At 44.2% G+C, this 20512-nt stretch overlaps 1 protein-coding gene across 1 annotated transcript in view; it reads left to right on the plus strand.

Annotated features, from left to right (window-relative positions):
• The window catches only part of SLC2A13 (solute carrier family 2 member 13), a 2060320-nt gene that overhangs the window by 1983416 nt on the left and 56392 nt on the right, over nt 1-20512 (plus strand). Inside the window, exon 9 of the mRNA XM_069629212.1 lies at nt 18804-18956. Coding sequence (XP_069485313.1) covers nt 18804-18956 — 153 coding nt within the window. The remainder of the gene's footprint in view (nt 1-18803; nt 18957-20512) is intronic.

Below are 20512 nucleotides of genomic sequence, written 5' to 3' on the forward strand. Positions count from 1 at the left end.
GTATGCAACTGGAGGGAGGGGACCTGGGCCCGAGAGCAGAGGGTAGCCAGGTGACCAGTGCAGTTTCGGCCAGGAGTTCAGCAGGGGAATGGAGGAGAGAGAGCAGAAGCAAAGAGGAAGGTCTTGAGGTGCTTCCGGAGGTGGTTCTCCTCAAGTTTCAGAGAGGCACGGAGGCTGTTCCAGAGGGAGGCCCCAGCCGAAGAAAGAGATCGACCACCAACTCATGCTTGGAGAAGCGACTGACCCTGAGGGAGTTGGAGGCGGATGAGCGAAGAGCTGGAGAAGGAAGATATTTAGGAAGAGAGAGTTGAAGGTATTGAGGCCCCAGAAGGCCATGTGGACAATGCAGAGGGTTTTGAACTCAATCCTTGCAGCCACTGGGTGCCAGTGCAGAGATTTCAGTCCTGGAGAGATGCGATCCCTAGGCTTGAGGCCAAGGACAAGTCTTGCAGTCCTGTTATGGATGAGTTGAAGAGGGCAGAGAGTAGAGGCAGGCAGATTTAGAAAGAGGCTGTTGCAGTAGTCCAGCCTACAGAGAACCAGAGCTCTGGAGAAAATGAGCTTCTGGGGGAAGGAGAGGAAAGGAAGAATACCTCGGAGGAGGTGAAGCGCTGGTAGTGTGACTTCTTAGAGACATCAAAGATGTGAGTTGAGAAAGAGAGTGTGGAGTTGAAGATTACCCCAAGAGTTACCCCACCTTACAGGTGGGAGTAGGAAGAGGGCCAAGAGAGGCCAGCCAGAGAGTAACAGGAAAGGAGGGCGCAGGTGTGTCGATGAGGAGAATCTCAGTCTTGCTGGCATTAAGGCAGAGGTCATGAGCGGCACACCACTACTGGATAGCAGACAGTCAAAAATGAGAGAAGGAGAAGAGGTGGCTGAAGGGAGCCTGAAAATGAGATGAGTGTCATCCGGATACCACTGAAAGTTGGGGCAGAGAGCGGCAATGCCGTGGGCAAGAAGTGCCATGTATTGGTTGAACAACCAGGGCGAGAGGTTAGACCCCTGGGGAACACCACCGATAGAGATAGAGGAGAGGAAGGTCCCAAGTTGCACCTAGGAGGGTCGGTCGGAGAGGAAAGAAGTCAGCCAAGCCAGGGCCTGATCGGTAATACCCAGGTTATCACGGAGACGGTTGAGCAGGATGGCATGGTTGACCGTGTCAAAGGCAGAAGAGAGATCAAGTAGGATGAGGACACAGGGGGTGTTGGAATCAAGATTGGAGAGCAGGTCTTCACGGATGTTCAGGAGAGCAGCTTCCGTGCTTCTGGCAGCTCTGAAGCCAGACTGATGGTCATGGAGACGACCAACAGGTTCAGTGTGAAGATTAAGCTGGGAGATGGCCAGCTTTTCCAGTAGTTTGCCCAGGAAAGGGGTGATGGGGATTGGGTGATAGTTAGCTGGGTAGGACAGGCCGGTTGAAGGTTTCTTAAGGAGAGAGTGCACAAGGGAGTACTTCAAGGGGGAAGGGAAGACTCAGGTGGCGAAGGGTTGGTTGCAGAAATTGTCCACAGCATGAGCCAGGGTGTCAATGTGGTCCTTAATGGTTTTGGAGGAACAGGGGCGAACCTGTTTTGACGAGACTTTCATAGATCAGACTTGTCCAGAAACTTTGTCTGGGGAGAACAGGGGAAAGGCTCAAGAAGTGCCAGAGGAAGAGCAGGGAGTGGAGGGTTGAGGTGGAGAGGAAGAGAGAGGACAGGAGGTCCTGAGTTTTTTTAATTAAATGAGAAGCCAGAGCCATGCAGAGGGCCTGAGAGGGGGCAGGAGAGGTAGAGACTGCAGCAGTATTGTCCAGCTCCTTGCATATTTTAAAGAGTTTGGCCAAGTTGTTAGATGCCGCAGAGATGCAGGCTTGGATGTGAGCTCTCTTCTTGGTGCGGACAGAGAATCTGTATTGCCTTTGGAGCAGGCGGCAGGCCAGTTGGTCAGAGGATGTACCGGAAGCACGCCATTGCCTCTCAGCCACCCTGCACTTGCGTTTCAGGGTGACGAGGTCTGAGTCGTACCAGGAGTTACTCTTGGCTTTGGGCTTTGGGCTTCAGGCGGATCCTCATGACGGGGGCAAGGACATCAAGAGTGTCAGATATGGCAGGGTGGAGCAAGGAAAGGGCTGTGTCAGGGTGTGAGCCCCCCCCAATTAAAAAAAAAATAATAAATTCGAGAAAAAGGCATTCGAAAAATGTGACATTCAAAAATGTCACTATAAACCACATCCGGGATTATTGCATCGATTTGAGTTTAAGCAGGAATGCAGTAAAACTGGATTGGCAAACAGTTAGTGGAACGAGTGAATATTTCAATCAAGCACTGATCACAATTGACCTGGAACAGATGCCAGATGGGAGCGAAATTGATAAAGAGAAGAACTGCTCTCCCAAATTACCAAGCTCCCTGACGAGATATAACAGAATGAGAGGTAACAAACATAAAATAACTTACCTGGATAAATCGGAATCACCTGTCCGCGAATCCAATTCAAGAGATGAAACAGTGGAGGTTAGTTCATCGCCGGACCTCCAGGTACCTCCCACGATTGATTTAGCCCAGACAACACTATCTGACTTGTCACTGCATGCAAGTTTTTCGGAACCATTACAAGAGCAGCATGCACTAAGCTCATCACGCATCTCACAAACAAGAGACTTCCAGTCACCCTCAGTTTCGGTTTCATTTGTCACCCCTACCCTGATGCGTCCAACAACTGTGCCCCCAATAAGGGAGGCGAATTTTCAACTACCAATGCTAGAAATCACGCTTGCAGCAATTAACAATGCGTTGGTAAGTTTGGGGCGGCTATTCGAAACTATGGATGCCAAAATCATGCATCAAACGATGCAAATAGACCTAATTAAAGAATGGATGTTAAAAGAAAGACACGCTGTAGAAACTAAAGTACGTCCCGCCACAGCTGATAAAAGCTGTGAAGAAGAAAAGAGTGAGAGTACTCCTCCTCGCAAGGCGCAGAGTGACATAATTGTGGTCCCAGTTCTACCAATCTTTGACACAATCATTGGACCGGTCACAGAGGAGATCTCTGGGCAGGTCACGAAAGAAAAGAACACACCAGTTGTGAGTTCAAGTGAACCTGCAAAAAAAAACCTTTGACATTTTCCAACCAGAGCAACAAGCCACTTATGCTTCCAAGCAACCTCTCAACATAAAGAAAAAAGCACAAGTTCAAGTGGACATGAAAATAAAAACTAAGAATATAAAAAACATCAAACTGTGAACCAACCAGCTGCAAAGCAATTTGTAAAGAAAATTATTCTAGCCCAAAAACAGAAAGCCAGTTTGGCAGTTTTAAATAAATACTAAAACATGCGAAAAAACAGAGAGACGGATCCAGAAAATTCCGTGTTGGCCCAAGCTTCCAACCATGAGCCGCTAAATGATTTGGTTGATGAAATAGACAGACAACAGAACTTCCCTGATCAGGAAGTTACAACAGAGCGTCCACAAGTACAAAAGGAAAAGCAGACAAATCAAAGTGATAGCACAGCTCTGGACAAAATGGCAACTGGATCCCGAAGGAGAGAAATCAGAGAGGCGGTTGACGCATACTTAAGTTCTCAAAAGGATGAGCATACAGATCAGAGGACACAGCAAGTAAACAGCACATCTGTGTATCCCGATCACCTTCAACATTCAGACTGTGGCTGCAATGCAAAAAAGCAAGGGGAGCAACAAGGTAATCAATATGTACCAGGGGATAAAAATAACACCTTGCCTAAATTGCTGACATCTAAATCTAACAATGAACCTCATGTTAGCATTGTAAGTAACACTCCAGGTCGTGTCCCCTTCGACCAAGCTACGAATTGCAGTTGCCAACCTACAAAACAACATAGCCAAGCATACAGGCAACTGCAGTAAACGACAGCAGACTCATACAAACAAAGACTAACTAGTGGTCTAATGGGAAATCATAAAAGTGCCAATCACACGAACATCAAAAAAACAGCTCATCATACACTTATTGTGTCGCCCTGCTCCTGCCAAAAAATTTATGTTATGCCGTGCTAACATCTTAAACATCTTTAAGGACACTTCTACGTTGAATAACATCTCTTCAATTGATATTGCACAAGTAGAATTTCCAAACTTATATAAACCAGAAACAGGCTGTGGATTCCATCAGGTATGGTGGCACAGGCAATTTGGAACACGAATCCAGAACTATTTGAACTAGGCTTCACCATCTTGCAAGACTTCCAAGGCCATGAGGCTCCGAACATGGTGAGGACACCAAGAGAAAAATGTCAGTGTGCGACATCATTCAGACATAGAGTGGGGAACCCACCAATCATAACTTGGATCTAATAAAGCAACGATCCATGACAACGATATTAGTTTGAAACAGACGAGTTTGGTTAGTTGGAACACTCGTGGACACTCACACTCCTAAATCCTTGGATAAGGACTTGAAAAGCTTTGACATAATCGCATTCCAAGAAACGTGGTTAACAAATGATCCAGTCTGGAATAATCATACCATCTCATTACTGCCGGTGATTCCTGCCACCAGAGGTTGACCTACATCTGGATTAATGGTGGCGACCAAAACCAGTCCAGGATGTGTTCTACAACCATGGTTAACACCTAATAACTATATCCAACTGGTCAAGGTCTTACAGTACGATCAAACAATAGCATTGCTGAATATTTACAGAAATACGGCTGGCATATCTGAATCAAAGTTCTATCAAGATCTGACAAACACGTAAGATGAGATTGCTCTAGATGCGCAAGTCACCAGGATAATTCTGGTGGCAGATTTGAACTTGCGATGTCTTGACGAAACTGCACAAAAAAGAACAGATGTTCGTCGGTGGTCTGCCTTAATGGAGGAACAAGGTCTCATCAAGATCAATGGATCACTTCCTGGAGACTTACCACCAAGACCCATTTGGTCTAGGGGGCAATCGAACAGCACAATTGACTTCATATATGCGGATAGATCCTTCTATACACGGATCCTGAGATTCTAAGTCATGGAGCAATTATTTAGTGACCACAACATGTTGACATTATTCTGGAACTCAAAATTGAAAAAAGCTCCTGACACAAGGAAATACTACACTCCAGACTTAGAAATAAATAGTGCAAAAATCAGGTTTCGTTGGAATCAACATAAACTGCAACAACTTAATGAAACAATAACACAAAACTCACTTAAGGATGAAAAGGCTCCATACACCATGGCACTGTTCTTATTCAGGCTTAATGGACCAGCTAGTGCACCGAAGATTCAGGAAGCCATGTTTTTGACATCGATCAAAAAAACAAGAAAGCGCAGATGAGAAGAGATAAGAAAGCCGCCAACTTGCTAGCAGAACCTGATAGGTCCTCTACCCTGCGCGCCATAAAATGTCAATATAGAAACTGGATACGTAGTAGGAGTGCTATGAAATATCAGCGAGATGGTGAATAAATGCTACGAATATGGACATCGAAAAGCACAGCCCTTATGTGGTCAACTCTTAATAAATCTGGAGTTAACAAGAATGTGGTGCAAATCAACAGAGTGACGGAGGAGAGTTGGTTACAACACTTCCAGGAACTGTATAGTCCAAAGAAATGGAGCACCCCTCAAACCCCGATCACGACATGTACCACATGGCAGCTGGACATTGAGATGGAAGACATAGTGAGTTTTATCAAAAAGTCATCTAGCTCACGTGCGCCGGGCCCGGATGGTCTAAGCAATGCTATGCTTAGAACCTTTCCAGATCACTGGGCGAAGATTCTATATAATATCTTTGCTAAAGTGCTAAAAACAAAAACCATACCGGACTCCTGGCGTAAAGCGGTTGTATTTCCTATCTATAAAAGCGGTGATAGACTTCTTTCGTGTAACTACAGACCAATTTCATTGCTTGACGTCACTGGGACGATATTTGCATGATTTGTACTACGGGATCTGAATTTATGGGCAATACAACATCATAAACGAGATCCCCACCAAACGTGGAATGGGTACGGGTGTTAATTTGACATCCTTATATGCCATTAAACAACAGGCCTACACCTCAAATCAACCATTGTATTTTGCATATATAGACTTCCACGCAGCATTTGATTCCGTGTCTCGAGAGCTGCTGATCTACAAACTACAGAGGGCTCAATGCCCAAATACTATTGTGGACATCGTTCAGGAGCTGCACACAAACACTTCATTGCAAGTGAGACTGAATCTTGAGGGCCTCCTGTCATCTCCGTTGTGGACCAAAAGAGGTTTGAGGCAAGGATGTATCCTGGCCTCGGCCCTGTTTAACTTCTTCATCTACGATTTGCCTGATGCTTTTCAACATCTAACTACAGATGCTCCAAGTTTGGGCCTGAAAAAACTGCCTGCTTTACTGTATGCTGACGATTTAATTCTCCTGTCCAAAACGCCCACCGGTCTACAAAATCTACTACATGCTTTGACAACGTATATTAATGTTAATCAGCTCACAGTGAATGTTGCTAAAACAAAAATAATGATTTGTAATGCTCGCGAGAAGACTTCTAACAAATATAGATGGGTCTTGCAGGGTGCAGAAATAGAGGTTGTGACCAGGTATACGTACCTGGGAATGAGAATTGATGATCATCAAACTAAAGGAGCACATTTAGATACACTACAGCAGCGATTAATGACAGCAATTCGCAATCAAAACTAATATTGAGTACATATGGCAAATTCTCCATAAAAAACGGTTATCACTTATTATAACCAAATGACTGTGCCAATACTCTTGTACGGTCTAGAGACATGGTCCAAGGTTGATCAAATCCACCTCCAAATGTTGGAGGGAAGATACTGGAGAAAAATTCTTAATTTGCCGCAATGTACTCCTGTTGTATTCATCCGACATTAAATTGGCTTGCTGTCCTTGCACGTTAGACTCCAGTGGCGGCAGTGTGCCTTGCTTAGGAAATGTGTTCTTGCTGATAATCCTAACACCTTGCTTGCATCTCTAGCAGCATATATCCTGAAGTCAGCTCACAGTTTTCCGGTTAAGTGGCGAAAAAACATCTGTGATGTAATGGCTGCTGCAGATGTATCCCTACAGACATTACTAGAAAACCCGGATAGAGCCAAAAAAAAGTTATATATGCACGACTGGATCCGAACCAGAGAGCTATGTGGTACATATAGAGATTTTCGAGACAACCCATTTTCCATTAAAAAGTTTGGTAAGTGCGAATCCTACTTAGTTCGCTCCCCATCTGTGTTGCTTCGCTCAGCCATTTTACGATTTAGGTTAAACCTATGGCCAACACGGTCGTTAATGGCTAAACGAAAGCAAATTGCCACATCCTTAAATTTCTGCAGTTTTTGTGAAAACACTAAGGTGGAAGAAACTTTACGACACGTGTTTATGAGAACTAATTTTGTACAAATATTACCAGCAACATGAAACTTTTAACCAAGAAGAGAAATGGAATATATTCTTTTCAACAAATCGAACTCCTGTATATATAGCCATAAAAAGATTTCTGGAAGCTCTGTTCACGAGATAACGTAATTCAGGATGTGGGGAATTTCACCTTGTATATACTTTTATATTAGTCACTGATGATAAATCAATTTGTACCTGTAACGTTTATGTAAATGTTGTCTTTTGGGTTTTCTTGTTTGTAAAGATATTTTATTCAAGAATGTATTAATTTATGTAATAACATTTCCTTTTTACATGTTGTAAAGTTGATAAATCGGCTAAAACAACTATTAATTAAAATACAAAATGTAAAAGATATGAGCCAGACATAGAGTAGGGTCAAAGATGACCATGGAACATTCTTCCTTCAATTAAAAGTTACCATCCCTCATTCTTAGGCCATGAGACAGCGAAATCCCTTTGCACTTGGCCTTGTGTGGCGCCTCGTGTCTATGTGTGCATGTAGGGAGTATTGCAGGTGTCCTATCTATGTTTGTTTCTAATGAATAGCCAGTGTTCTCCAATTATGAGTCACATGCAATGGGGCTGTGTTTGGAATAGATTTACCTCCTATTTACCTAGGTTTTAGCTGATATTAATGTATGTGTTGTGTTTTCTGTTGCCATCATGGACACTCTTGAGTTATTGTTCATGGAGTCTTTTGGCTTACTGTTCTACTGCACCTGGCTAACAAAGGTTGGCTGTGCTCTTATAAAAGCTTAATTAATCTGGGAGTATACTGCTTGCATCTTGGGAATTGCTATCTCGTGCCTTCTTTGCCTCATTCCAATCCTCCCTTATTTCACTCTGACCTTGGCACTAGTTGCCAGCGACTGTCTGAGCTCTGCACGGATGTGTATTTCTGTGGATTCAGCATTTTGAGTTTTCTCGAGGCCTTGAGGCCTGTGCTCATTGAAAGACAAGGGGCCTCAATATGAACATGCCAGTCCGGTAACAACAGTGCCGGTAATCCTACCGGCACCGTTGCTACCGGACCGGCACACTCTGAGTCTGCGGACGGCTGCTATCCCGCCCTCCAGGTCAGACCTGGCTGGCGAGACGGGACCCGCCCGCAAACTTTCCGGGAAGCACTGGCACCTTTATTACCGGTGCTGGTGCTTCCGTCATCCCCATTCCTACGGGATTCAAATGGGAAAGGGGATTAAAAATATTCCGGCGTCTGACTTCCAGGAACACCAGGGTCGTAATCCCCCAGTGTTCCCGTGGAGCCAGGCACTAGAAAAATTCACGAGTCTGGTGGCAGCCTGCCGGTTTTACCGGCACGGCTACCGCCGGACTCGTAAAGAGGCCCAAGAAGTGGCTTCCATTTTTAAGAAGATGGCTGCCCAATTACACTCTTGTTTCTGTGTTTAGCAAGCTACCTTTGTGTGTCAGTGATGTTGCATTCACCTTATACATTGGTCCCGTTAGTGTTCTTCATGTCTGTGGATGCTATGTTAGTTTTCTTCATGTCTAAATGCACATATTACCTATTGTACGTGTTCTTCATGTGGAGTGGATGTTTGCTTTGTGTCTAATGGAATGCGCTTTTACTGTTACGTTAGTTTAACTGCTTTTACCATCTTTAGCTCATATGGTCTCCAAACCCTGCATCACCAGTGTGGGATAAGGGCAGCACAGCTGTCTCAGTGAGTAACATCTCTCACCTTTGCCGTATTGGTGCAGGGGAGGGGCAGAAACTATGGATGATGCATTCATCTGCCTCCCAACACTCATCCTTCTGCTCTCCCCCAGATAGGGCCCTTTGGGTATCAATATTTTACTCACCCCCCCTCAAGCTACCTCCACGTCTCACTTTTTTGTCTGCACTCCAGGTCGTGTAGTAACATTTGTGAGAAACCAGAGGGTATCTCACTAGCTAGTGTCCGGGGACCTGTCATCCATGGGGCCAGGAGACGGCCATCGCTTTTGGATCCAGTTCCTGGGGGTGGACCAGTACGGGCGGATCACCTGGATGAGGGGTCATCAAGGAGTGGGGTTGGGCCACCCATTGGTGAGACGCGGCATCCCCCCTTTGACACCTTTACCCCATCCTACCAGGTAGGATATCTTGAGACTTCAACCCTCCCACCCCCTCCCTACACAGACACTTTCATACAGACATTGCACTCTGGGGAAAGACAGACTCACACCCGAGCATTAGATTGGACATGTCCCTCTAATTGGGTCAGGCAAATTCAGGCACTTGACTTTAATCGCCTAAATCTGATACCCATCTGCTCTCCCCACACGGATAAAAGGCGGAGCATTGAGACACACAAGAAGGAGCAGAACATCCTGGGCGAAGGCGAACCTACTGGAGCAGGACGACCGATCACGGGACTGGAGCAAACACTAAAGAAAACCTGAAGTTTTCTGCAGGAGGTTGTTGGGAAGCCGTGAAAGAGACGCAGAGAAAGTCAAATCGCAGACAAGAAGAACCCTGCGTTATGTTTCCAGGATGGCAGTGACCCTCCCGGGTGAACGCCAGACTTGGGGAGGTGAGACCAAGCCTGTGGTATTAACCTTGAATCGTGAATCAAAGCTGCAAAGACAGGAAAGAAACAGGCACAACCAGTGAGTTAGTGAAAGACATGAAAGGCCGGTTTGTGTCAAGGAGAGATTGAAGCCACAACAGTGTATCTCACAAGTGAAGGTTGCGCAAATGCTGAGGATACATGAAAGAAAGCTAACCAGTGATGAACTTTTAAGTGGCTGATAACTGTGTAGCCAATGATACAGAGTAGCAGAGTGGTCCGGGGAAAGGAAGTAGCCCACTCGAAAGTCAATGTGAAATGTTTTGGTTATAGAGCGGCAAAGTGAATGAACTCTGAAATGTGTAATGCTCAAAATTAACCGCGGCCAAAGCGGAAGTGCAAAGGTGAATGCTTGAAGAGAAATATTTCTTTCGACTTTTGTGCTTATGGTGCTGAACTACCAAGACCAAGAGACACTGGGGCAAATAAAATGAGTGTGAGCTAAAGAGAAAGTCGAAGTGGTCCTGCGGAGGTCTATAGTAAAAGCCTTGCACATTCGAAAGTCTTCAACATCAGTAAAACATCTGAGCCTGACTGAAGGAGAGCGGAAGTGTGATAAGTTAGGCAAAGGGAACCACTAACAAATGTGCATTAAGCTTGGGGAAGGGAAGTGTTGTGATTGCAAGGTCCGAGCCCCACTGAGGGAGACCTATGTGAACTGTTAAAGCTTTGAGAGGTTTTGAACTACCTTTGTTTTGAGAACCTGAGCCAGAGTGTATCATCCTGTCCATGGGGGCCGCCTTACTCTGTGCCGTCCAACGTGGGAGGAGAGCTAACTCAGCCATCTTGATTCTTTGTTATAACACTGACCTTCCTTTGCATACATATTCCCCTTTACACACTTTTTGCATAAGAGATAGGGCAGGCATTAGGTTTTGTTAGTAAGGCAATTTTGATTTGACAGAGACTGACTAGGACTGTGTTTTCTTTATTATTTGATGGTAGAGACTACTTCCATCATAGCTATAGGGCAAAGTATGAGTTTTTCCAAACCCCGAAATATTGAATGAAGGTTTTGAACGTGTACTTCTTGTGTCAGTGTCATACTTGTGATACCATGCCTCCCTTACATATGGTGTCCGTAGCGGGATGTGACTCAGTTGATAAAAGTTGAGAACCCATGCTAGTAATTGTCATTCCACCTGAAGGGGAAAACAGGAATGTTGAAGTCCTTGATTCCGATCGAATATCCACCATTAAGGAGACCTTATTTTCCCAACTCTGAGTCACGGTGAGCCAACAGGATTTGTTTTTCAAAACCCAGGTGCTATTAGATACCCTTCCAGTCTCCCATTATCAAATACAGCAATGGGACCAAATAGTCTAAAGTCCCTCCCACATTTTTATTAGTCCTAGCGCCCTAAACCCACCTTTTCCCGAACCTTTTTTTTCAGTGCCAAGCCCACTTCGGTTCCTGGTCGATCTGGCTTAGGGATCCATACACCAGGATCTTCCCCTTCATCAGAATCAAGCTCGGAAGGGTCAGGCGACTTCGAAACCTTCTCTGATGAAGTTGAGACCCTTTTCTTCTTTGAGTCAGAAAACACAACAGAGGGAACCCTTACCCCTCCTGAAAATATAGCCAATATCGAGGCAGTCGTAGTTCAACTAGCCCCCATCAGATTCAGGCTGAAACTGGATTTCAAGACAATTTGGCAAAGTTGGTTGAATTACAAGCAAAGCCCCTACTACCTCAAAGGATATTACAACCCTACTAGGAGAGGGAAGACCTAGGGAATTTATTTCTGCATTTAGAGAGATTAGCCGAGCAGCTGGAATGGGAAGAACATTTAAAAAAATGCTACTTGGGACCTCTATTGAAAGGTGAGCTACAAACTGCCTATCAGTTACTTAATCTCACCTTGGGATCTACCTTTGTGTCCATTAAAGAAGGACTCCTCAAAAGAGTAGGCCAGACCAGTCATTTATATCGACAAAAATTGAGATCCATCAGATTAAACCCCGGTGAGACCCCCCTGGAATTAGGGGAATTAATTAAGAACACTGTCTCCCTGTGGGTCTGGAGGAGCGAGTAGAAATAATCATCTTGGAACAGTTTAACAACTCTCTATATCCTTTTTTACAAAAAGCAGTATTGCAGTTAAAACGGTCCACCCTTAGCATGGCTATTGAGATCGCACAAAATCACTCAGACACAGTAAAACACTTCAACTCCATACATAGAAGCGAAGAACGAAATGAACAAAAACCAACACACCGCTCTCAAACCGAGACATTAGGATGAGGGCTCTCTAAATTACGAGAGTGGACCCTGAAAAAGAGGGTAGAAATAAAATAATCCGACCATAGGGGTAAAGAAGAACTAAGGAGATAAGAGCCCAGAAGAATTAAAACATCACCACCTATCTGCTTCTCATGTAGAGAGGTCGGTCATTTGGCCTGGCAATTTCCCAACTACGAAAGGGTTGAGCCTTTGGAAATAGGATGCCTAAAAGGGGAGGTATGGGAAGAACAAGAGAAAGACCTAGAAACCATTAGCATATGGTTATGCCAAACCTCACCCGATTTTACCTATGAGAAATCTCTAATCAATGGGAAGGCGGTGAAGGCATTAATTGACTCTGGCAGTAAACAGACAACATCCAACACAAAGGAGCTATTTAAAATTCTAAAAGAATTAGAATCCCCTTCGCCCATCCCGGATACATGCAACAAAGATAATACATGGTGTAATAGTATCCAAAATGCTCTTCTTACCAAAATCACCACCTTACAAGCCAAAATCAACGCCAAACAAAACTCTCTCTTCACATCTGCCTTAACAAAACTCCCTGCGCCCAAGACGGCAACCACCTTCACCCACACTCCATTTAGTTTTGTACCCCTCTCCATCATAGAGTTCGAAAAATTATTAGCAACCTAAAACCCTCCAACTGCCAAGGTGACTCCTGCCCCGCACCTATCATTAAGGAATCGGGCCATGACCATGCGCCCTTCAAAACCGCCTTCATCAATTCTTCTTTTCTATCTGGAATTGTCCCTAACAATCTTAAGGACGCCTGGGTCATCCCCCTGCTAAAAAAACCTACATTGGACCTGTCAAAACCTTCCAATTACAGACCCATCACCACAGTCCTGTTCCTTCTAAAAATATTAGATAGAGCATCTTACCTACAGATACTGAAGTATCTGGAAATCAACAATCTACTCGGCACAAGACAATTTGGCTTTAGACCTAAGCACGGGACAGAAACTGCACTATTAGACCTCAAAACTCAAATTGAGGACTTAAAAGACAATGGCAAACTGGCCCTCTTACTTCTCTTGGACCTCTCTGCAGTTTTCGATCTGGTCAATCATCAAATCCTTTGCCATCATCTGAAATCAGCTGCCCACTTCTCTGAAAAAGCCACTAATTGGATTAGTTCCTTTTTGGACAATAGACTCATGAGAGTATTTTCACCTACCTCATCGGCGGACCTAACCCCAGTCCCTTGCGGTGTACCACAAGAGTCTTGCGTATCCCCTACACTCTACAATGTATTCACCAAACCCTTGTTTGATGTGCTTAATTATCTGGCCGTCACCTACACCAACTATGCTGATGACACCCAGATACTCATCCCTATCACTGGTGACTACATTGCAGATTCTAAAGCTCTGAATGACATTTACCAAGTTGTCCAAGCCAGGATGGCCCAACATGAGCTCTCACTCAATGACGCCAGGACAGAGCTCCTCATCTTAGGCACACAACAAAGACTCAATAAGCTGAACCCATTGTTCAGCTCTTTCAACATCGATGGCAACGCCATCAAAGTATCCAATGATACTAAAACTTTGGGAATCTACCTAGATTCTACACTCTCTCTAAATAGACAAACGAATGTGGTTGTCGCTGCCTCGGCTTACACATGCAAGCTGATCACAGCATTTCGCCCATTCCTCTCCACTCAGAACTGCATTATCCTTGCTAGGACATTGGTTATGTCCAAACTCGATTATTGCAATGGACTTTACCAAGGTACGAACCAACCCAACCTCAACAAACTTCAGATTACCCAAAATAATGCCATTAGAGTGGCCCTCAACATTCCCAGAGCTGCACACATCACTGAAACCAGGAAGAGTCTTCACTGGCTTTCAGTTGTCCAAAGGATATCACTGAAATCCTTGACCCTCATACACAAATGTGTAAACAACCAGGCCCCCATCTACCTAGCCTCGCGTTTCGTCCAGTATACTCCCGCACAGTCACTTAGATCTTCCCAAGCTCACTGCCTCGCGATCCCCAGATACAAGCTTCAGACAACCGGAGGTGCAAGCTTCCCAGTTCTGGCCACCAAACTTTGGAACTCACTGCCACTCACTATCAGAACATTGCCTTCTACCACCTTATTCAAACACAAAGCCAAGCTCTGGCTAGTAGCTGCAACTGACCAACTGCCTGCGCAGGCCATCTGATCCTCTCCACCCTCATTCTTTCTGACGACTACCTCCTGCCATTCTGCCTGCCAACCTGCATTGTCTTGTACTATACTGCTATTGTTAATGTAATTTATTGACTGTAACCGGCTACATGCCATTCTTGTACTTTCTGTTCCTAAGATACGCGCCCGGTTGCCCTCGAGCCTGGTGCGCTATACAAACAAATAAAATACAAATAATACAAATACAAATCATAACAGCCGATTTGGTCACTCCAGTAGATCTAGAGAACGTGACTTCAGTTAGAGTTACCCCGTTGGAAGTCAGTCTGATTCAGAGATATAAGCTTAGCCCCATCAGCCCTGGTCTAGATTTCATGGAGGATCATACAAGCAAAGATTTTTTATGAGGCATCAAGCATGGCAAGAAGGCAATAGTTACCTGGAACCAGGCAGTCACCCTTCTTCCAGACAGGGACGATGCTACTGTCACGTCATGACAAAGGAATAAATTAGGATTCGCCAATCCAATAGAAAAGGCTATCCAACGCATGTGACCAGCTAATCGAATCCTTCTTAATCACAGCATTGGAAATGCCATCAGGGCAGGGGGGTCGCAAGGACTTACTGCCATTGATGAACAACAGAATGTCATTAACAGTATTACTGTAATACCAACTACCCAAGGCATTGGCAGGGACTTTCAATGTAGCCGAGTCGCCACCCAGCATGTTTGCAATGTGCTCAACTCAGGCTGATTCCGGAACACCAATCAAGGCCCGGACTGGTTGATAACTGTCCATCTCTTTCTAAAACTGACGGGGCATTAGTGAGAGCTAAGTTGACCAATTTCTTCCAGTGTGAACATTCCAAAAGATAACGATGTTGCCTAAGCCATGTCTAATAAAATGTTTTGCTTTATTCACTCTGCTAGCACGTAGTGAGGGTGCCAGGACAGATCCCACTATAGTTGGCAATACCTTACGTAGATCCTGCCTCTTAGAGGCAATTTTCCTATCCTAATGGTGATGATGTAAAAGGGAAGAAGAAGGTCTATTTATCAGGGTATTGCTGCTGCCGAATATTAAAGAAATAAAGGCTTGGATGACTTCCTCAAAATCCTTTATTGGCACAAGGGCATTAGTGTACACTTGATCCAGACCCCAAGTTGCACAGCGATCGACAAAAGAGGCCAAAGTAGTTCGTAATCTAATGTCTGCTTCATCCAAACGACGATCGTTCCATGAGATACGATTAAGAGAAGGGTTAATTCCAAGAGTCCCAACAACCTTAGGAACAATCTTTTATACAGTCAGATTTAAAGTTAATACAAGGGGCATATGGTCGCTTTCCAAACGAGGAGATATGCCCATATCCAATACCAAATCTGGATCATTAGCCAAAAAGGTATAATCAAGAACACTGCTTGATTTGGGGCTAAACCGGGAGCATTTAGGAGGGGAGACTGACAGGAAAGAGCCATGATCATAGTAAAACTAGAGGAATATAGTAAAGAAGCCCACTCCAAGCCCTGCTTGCAGGATTGAGAAAGCAGGCCCTTACATCCCACAGTTGAGGAAAATTATCCATTTAAATTAACCACAGACCGGGGCCCTGGATTCCGAGAATTAAAGTCCCCACATATAGCACAAGGCAGGCGATAGGACAAATCATTAACCAAGGCTTCAACTTCATGTAAAGCCATCTCATGGGGCTGCTTGTATGGGGGATCATATAGGTTAATGACCATTAATTATTTGCGTCCCATAGAAAGAGGGGCAACAATCTTGGCCATGAGTATGTTAGGAGAGATGGTAGGCAATTCAACAAGACTCATGGAGTTCTTAGCTCCAAGAAGTAAACCCCCACTAGCGTGCCCAAGAGAGCCCTGAGTGGCCGGTTTGTTAAAGAAATGCCATCCATCAATAACGACCGGATCGACCAACCAGGTCTCCTCGAGGGCAACCAACATATAATCGTGAAGCTCATCCCTAAGCCCACCATCCTCAAATAAGTGGTAATGTCTGTATGTATTTCAATTAATAAAGTGGAAACCGTGAGCCGGGTCCCATGCTAAGAGCCCATTTTCCCCCTATGGGCAACCAGGTTGGACAGCCAGACCCAGTGCCTCTCTTCCACCGAAGATACCACCCCAGCCACTGCCCTAGGCAGCAAACAAGGGACTGGGGGAAGTATGGGGATTGGAGTCAAAGGAATGCAGCTCCCTCCCTTCTGGTCACCAGGACAATATTTTCTGCCATATAAAGGTTCAATCACGGTACACTCATAACCTAGTCTGTATAACGAGTCTGTGTGCTGCAATATACAGTCCAGTGTGTCCCTGGTGAAAACATGTAGGACAGAAGGGGCAGTTAAAGAACGTTTGTAAATATCCACGATTTTAATGTCACTGCTCTGGATGAAGCAGAGCGGTATGACGCAATGAAATAAATCAACCAGATAGTTGCAGTTTAAAAACGGACCTTTGGACTCTCCAAATAGACATCAGATCATAAGGGCCTTGGATGGAAGTTGAGAGGTTGAACCCCCCTAGGTAGTCCCGTCCCTGGTGATGTCCATGAGGATCTAAAGCTCGAGCAGCTTGGCCCCACCCACTAGGTGACTTAGGGAGAGGCAAGAGTGAGGCACCAAGGAAAGATCCCATGTCAATCTGTGCAGAGGGGTTGGCAGTGCATGTACCCACCCCATTACTTGTGGAGACAAAAGATACCTTAGACATACAAGGAGCTGTCTCCATTAAAGAAGGCACAGATTGAGACTTAGGTAATGGTACAACAGCAGTCCTGAAAGGCAAAGATTTAACAGGTATAATAGCAGAAGGGGGGGATCAATTGAAATCAGTAAAGGTACGCCGTACAAGTCTCAGTGGTCACACAATTAGAAGAGATACAAGTTCTGTCCTGGACCATGGTGACATGGTCCAGAACCAAAGGCTGGGGAACAATGGGCCATTAGAATCCTCAAGCGGAGCCAAGGTGGAGCCAGTGCCGTGGGTGGCGGTCTTCGCCTTTAGCTTTTTTTAATTATTCAATGGTTCATACATCATGGCTTGGCTAACCATTTTCCGAGGGCGAAAAATGTATGTCGTTGTAAAGTGATGTACTAATATCTACATGTTTGTTTGTATATACTAAGAACAGGATTCATGTATGTTCTTGCAGACTTGACTGTTGGTTTGATGTATTCTACAAGTGTGTACTATACCATTGTGTTTTCTATGTTCACTGTTTTGTAAATAATGAAGTATATGATGGTTGATAGGAGTGAAATAATCTTTCGCTACCTTCATTAATATGCTCTCTTTGTCACTATGTATCCAAACATGTGGAAACAAGTAGCATGTTTTTAAGAATTTGAAAAAATGAAATAAAGATAATGGAAGAGATGGGCAAATAAATTCCCAATCCCAGATCCATTTGTATAAAATATAAAATGATTATTCTTTTTTATTTGTTTGAATTGGGAACTGAGTAGGCATTCATTAGGACCTCCTATCAGAAAATGTGTGCACAGTGTATGCATATAGAAATGAACGGTTAGGACACCTTTCTGTTAAAATATAACTGCATGTAATTTCATCATGCGTAATGTGTGATGTCATCGCCCAGCCAGATGACTAAGCAATACACGTTGGTTTGAAGCGAGTATTGTACAATATTAGGTTATTTACGTGATGTGTTTCTTTTTACATTTTTAAAATCAAAATGCGCTAGTTTTTAATGATATTGTTTAACAACTGCCTAAACAAGTTGGATAGTTTTACAAACACAACCTGAATCAATCAATGTGCATGATTACGTTGATATTGACAATTGTCTCATATCCTCTTCCTGTGTTGATGTTTCACAACTCATCTTATTATTATTTGATATACATATATTCAAGCTAAATGCATCGAGCTTCATTATCCTAGGCGCGCATTGCCAGGAAAAAATACAACAGTAAACTGCAACAGAAAAGGGCACTCTTATAACAGCTTTCTCTCTCCATTCCATGCATGAGTGCATATTTGTTTGTCTTCATACTACACGTTTAATATAGCACATTTTGGGAAGTTTGAGAGTGCACATAGTGTATGATGTCAACAGCTGCACGTGGGATTGTAGATTACCATGTGGTGACTATGCCAGGTATATGTTAGCATTACTGAGGAAATTGACGATGCACCTGATTTATGGGTGCCAAAACCTCTTGGCTTTGCTAATGCTTGTACTGCTGTGCAAATTATGATCCTTCACTTACATGTCTGTATTACCAAAATAAGTATGCATTAAAGCTGGACGGTCATTAGTGCCGAGTAGACAAAACGTGGCCACACCTGGCATGCTTTGCGCGACTTTGTGTTTTCCAGGTCTTTGCAGACTGGGAACCTTTCTTAAAGTCACCATCTCTCGAAGTGTTAATTAACGTGTGGTTTGTGTCACTCTCAGGCATGGGACCGATGCCGTGGACTGTGAATTCTGAAATCTATCCGCTCTGGGCCAGGAGTACGGGGAACGCTTGCTCATCTGGCGTCAACTGGATTTTCAACGTTCTAATTTCGCTGACATTCTTACACACAGCAGAATATCTGACATATTATGGTAAGGACGGATTCGCACTATGCTATGTACTTTGAATTAATTGGTCTGGGCACTTTCATAGAAATGTCCATTTTTAAACCTAGAACGTGCACTGAAGCAATGTGTTTTTGAAGTGCTAGTTAATGTAGGACTGGGAGTTAGTTGGAGGCTTTTGCCACTCTTCATCACAAATATAATATTTTTAATTGATTAATAAAAATTCATCCTTTGAAGGGAGCTGTCTGCACAGCAGAGCAGGGACGTCATTTGGGGGTTGCCAGGGGTCGCACGTGCGAGCCCTGAGTTCTCCCTTGCTACCCCTTTGGTCGCCCTTGCTACCCCTAAAAAACAACGAACAAAAAAAGTTTTCTTTTTTTCTACAAATTGAAGCTCCTGGGCTGTGGCCAATGCCATGTGGCTATTTTAGCTATTTGTCTTTCTGGACTTCCATACATTATTTGCTAGACTCATCAAAAGGTTTATTTCAGGCACACTTCAGGGGGTGAGTAACTGATTTAGCCTTTTCTTAAACACCTCAAATTCACAATGCAGACACAATCCTCCAAAAAGCATTTAGAGTAGAGTAAGCATCCATTTTGGACTGTGTATTTTGCATTTCACAAGTTGCAGTTATAGCATGTTTTTTCTGCCGATACATATGGTGGTCCATTCTTGTATGAAATGTATATCACATTACAGTAATGTTGTAACCATATTTTTCATAGTGTACTTAGAAACCATGCATGTGATGCTACTTCCTATTTTGTCAAGATGTAAACAGCTGTGTTCCATCGCTTCCCGCGATGTCACTTCAGGGTGGGGTCAAATGACATCACTTCCTTTGATGTCATCAGATGTCAAGGGTCCTGTGATTTCACCTCGCACTTTGGTGAAATGACATCCCTGCAGCAGACCCCTTTTGACGATGCAGGAGTCAGGAGCACACCTGGCTTCTGGACATTTTAATCCCCTTAAGACCTGCCTTTGTGTGCTCTAAGGCAAGAAGCTTACAGAATCCTTATCCCCAGCCATATTCTGTTGTAGTGGAAGAAGGCCTACATAAATGAGTCTGTTCTTTTGTAAAGCCCTTACCACTACAGAAACATGCACATTAAAATAGGCTCTTTGGTTATTCCAGTCAGTGCCTGGCCTGCATGTACGGGCTGGAGAACAAATGAATTTACACATAGGACAGGAGCCACACCCACACCAATGCACTGCTCCGCTTGATTCTGTATAGCTATGCTGTACGGTCAAAATATGCTTAAATACTGTACACTGGAACCCATTTAAAAACATTTTGCTGTGCCTCTCCTAATTGCTTTCCCCACTCACTAATTGTAAATGATCGCCATCTTCAAGAAATCCACCACCAATTGCACTTTGGGGACAGCTATTTCTGGGATCCAATGGATGCAAGAAATGATTGCCAGAATATGGGGCACTCTGTCTTGAAATGAGAGCCATCCTTGAATCTTACTGGTCAGGGTTTTGGCAGGGAGATGGCAGTGAAAGTGAGTTGCTTGCCATCTGGGATGATCTGCTTTCATTCTATGAACAGGCCCCCATGTCCCTTC

The sequence above is a fragment of the Ambystoma mexicanum genome, chromosome 12 (assembly GCF_040938575.1).
Source record: "Ambystoma mexicanum isolate Mex_15411 chromosome 12, UKY_AmexF1_1, whole genome shotgun sequence".
Lineage (NCBI taxonomy): Eukaryota > Metazoa > Chordata > Amphibia > Caudata > Ambystomatidae > Ambystoma > Ambystoma mexicanum.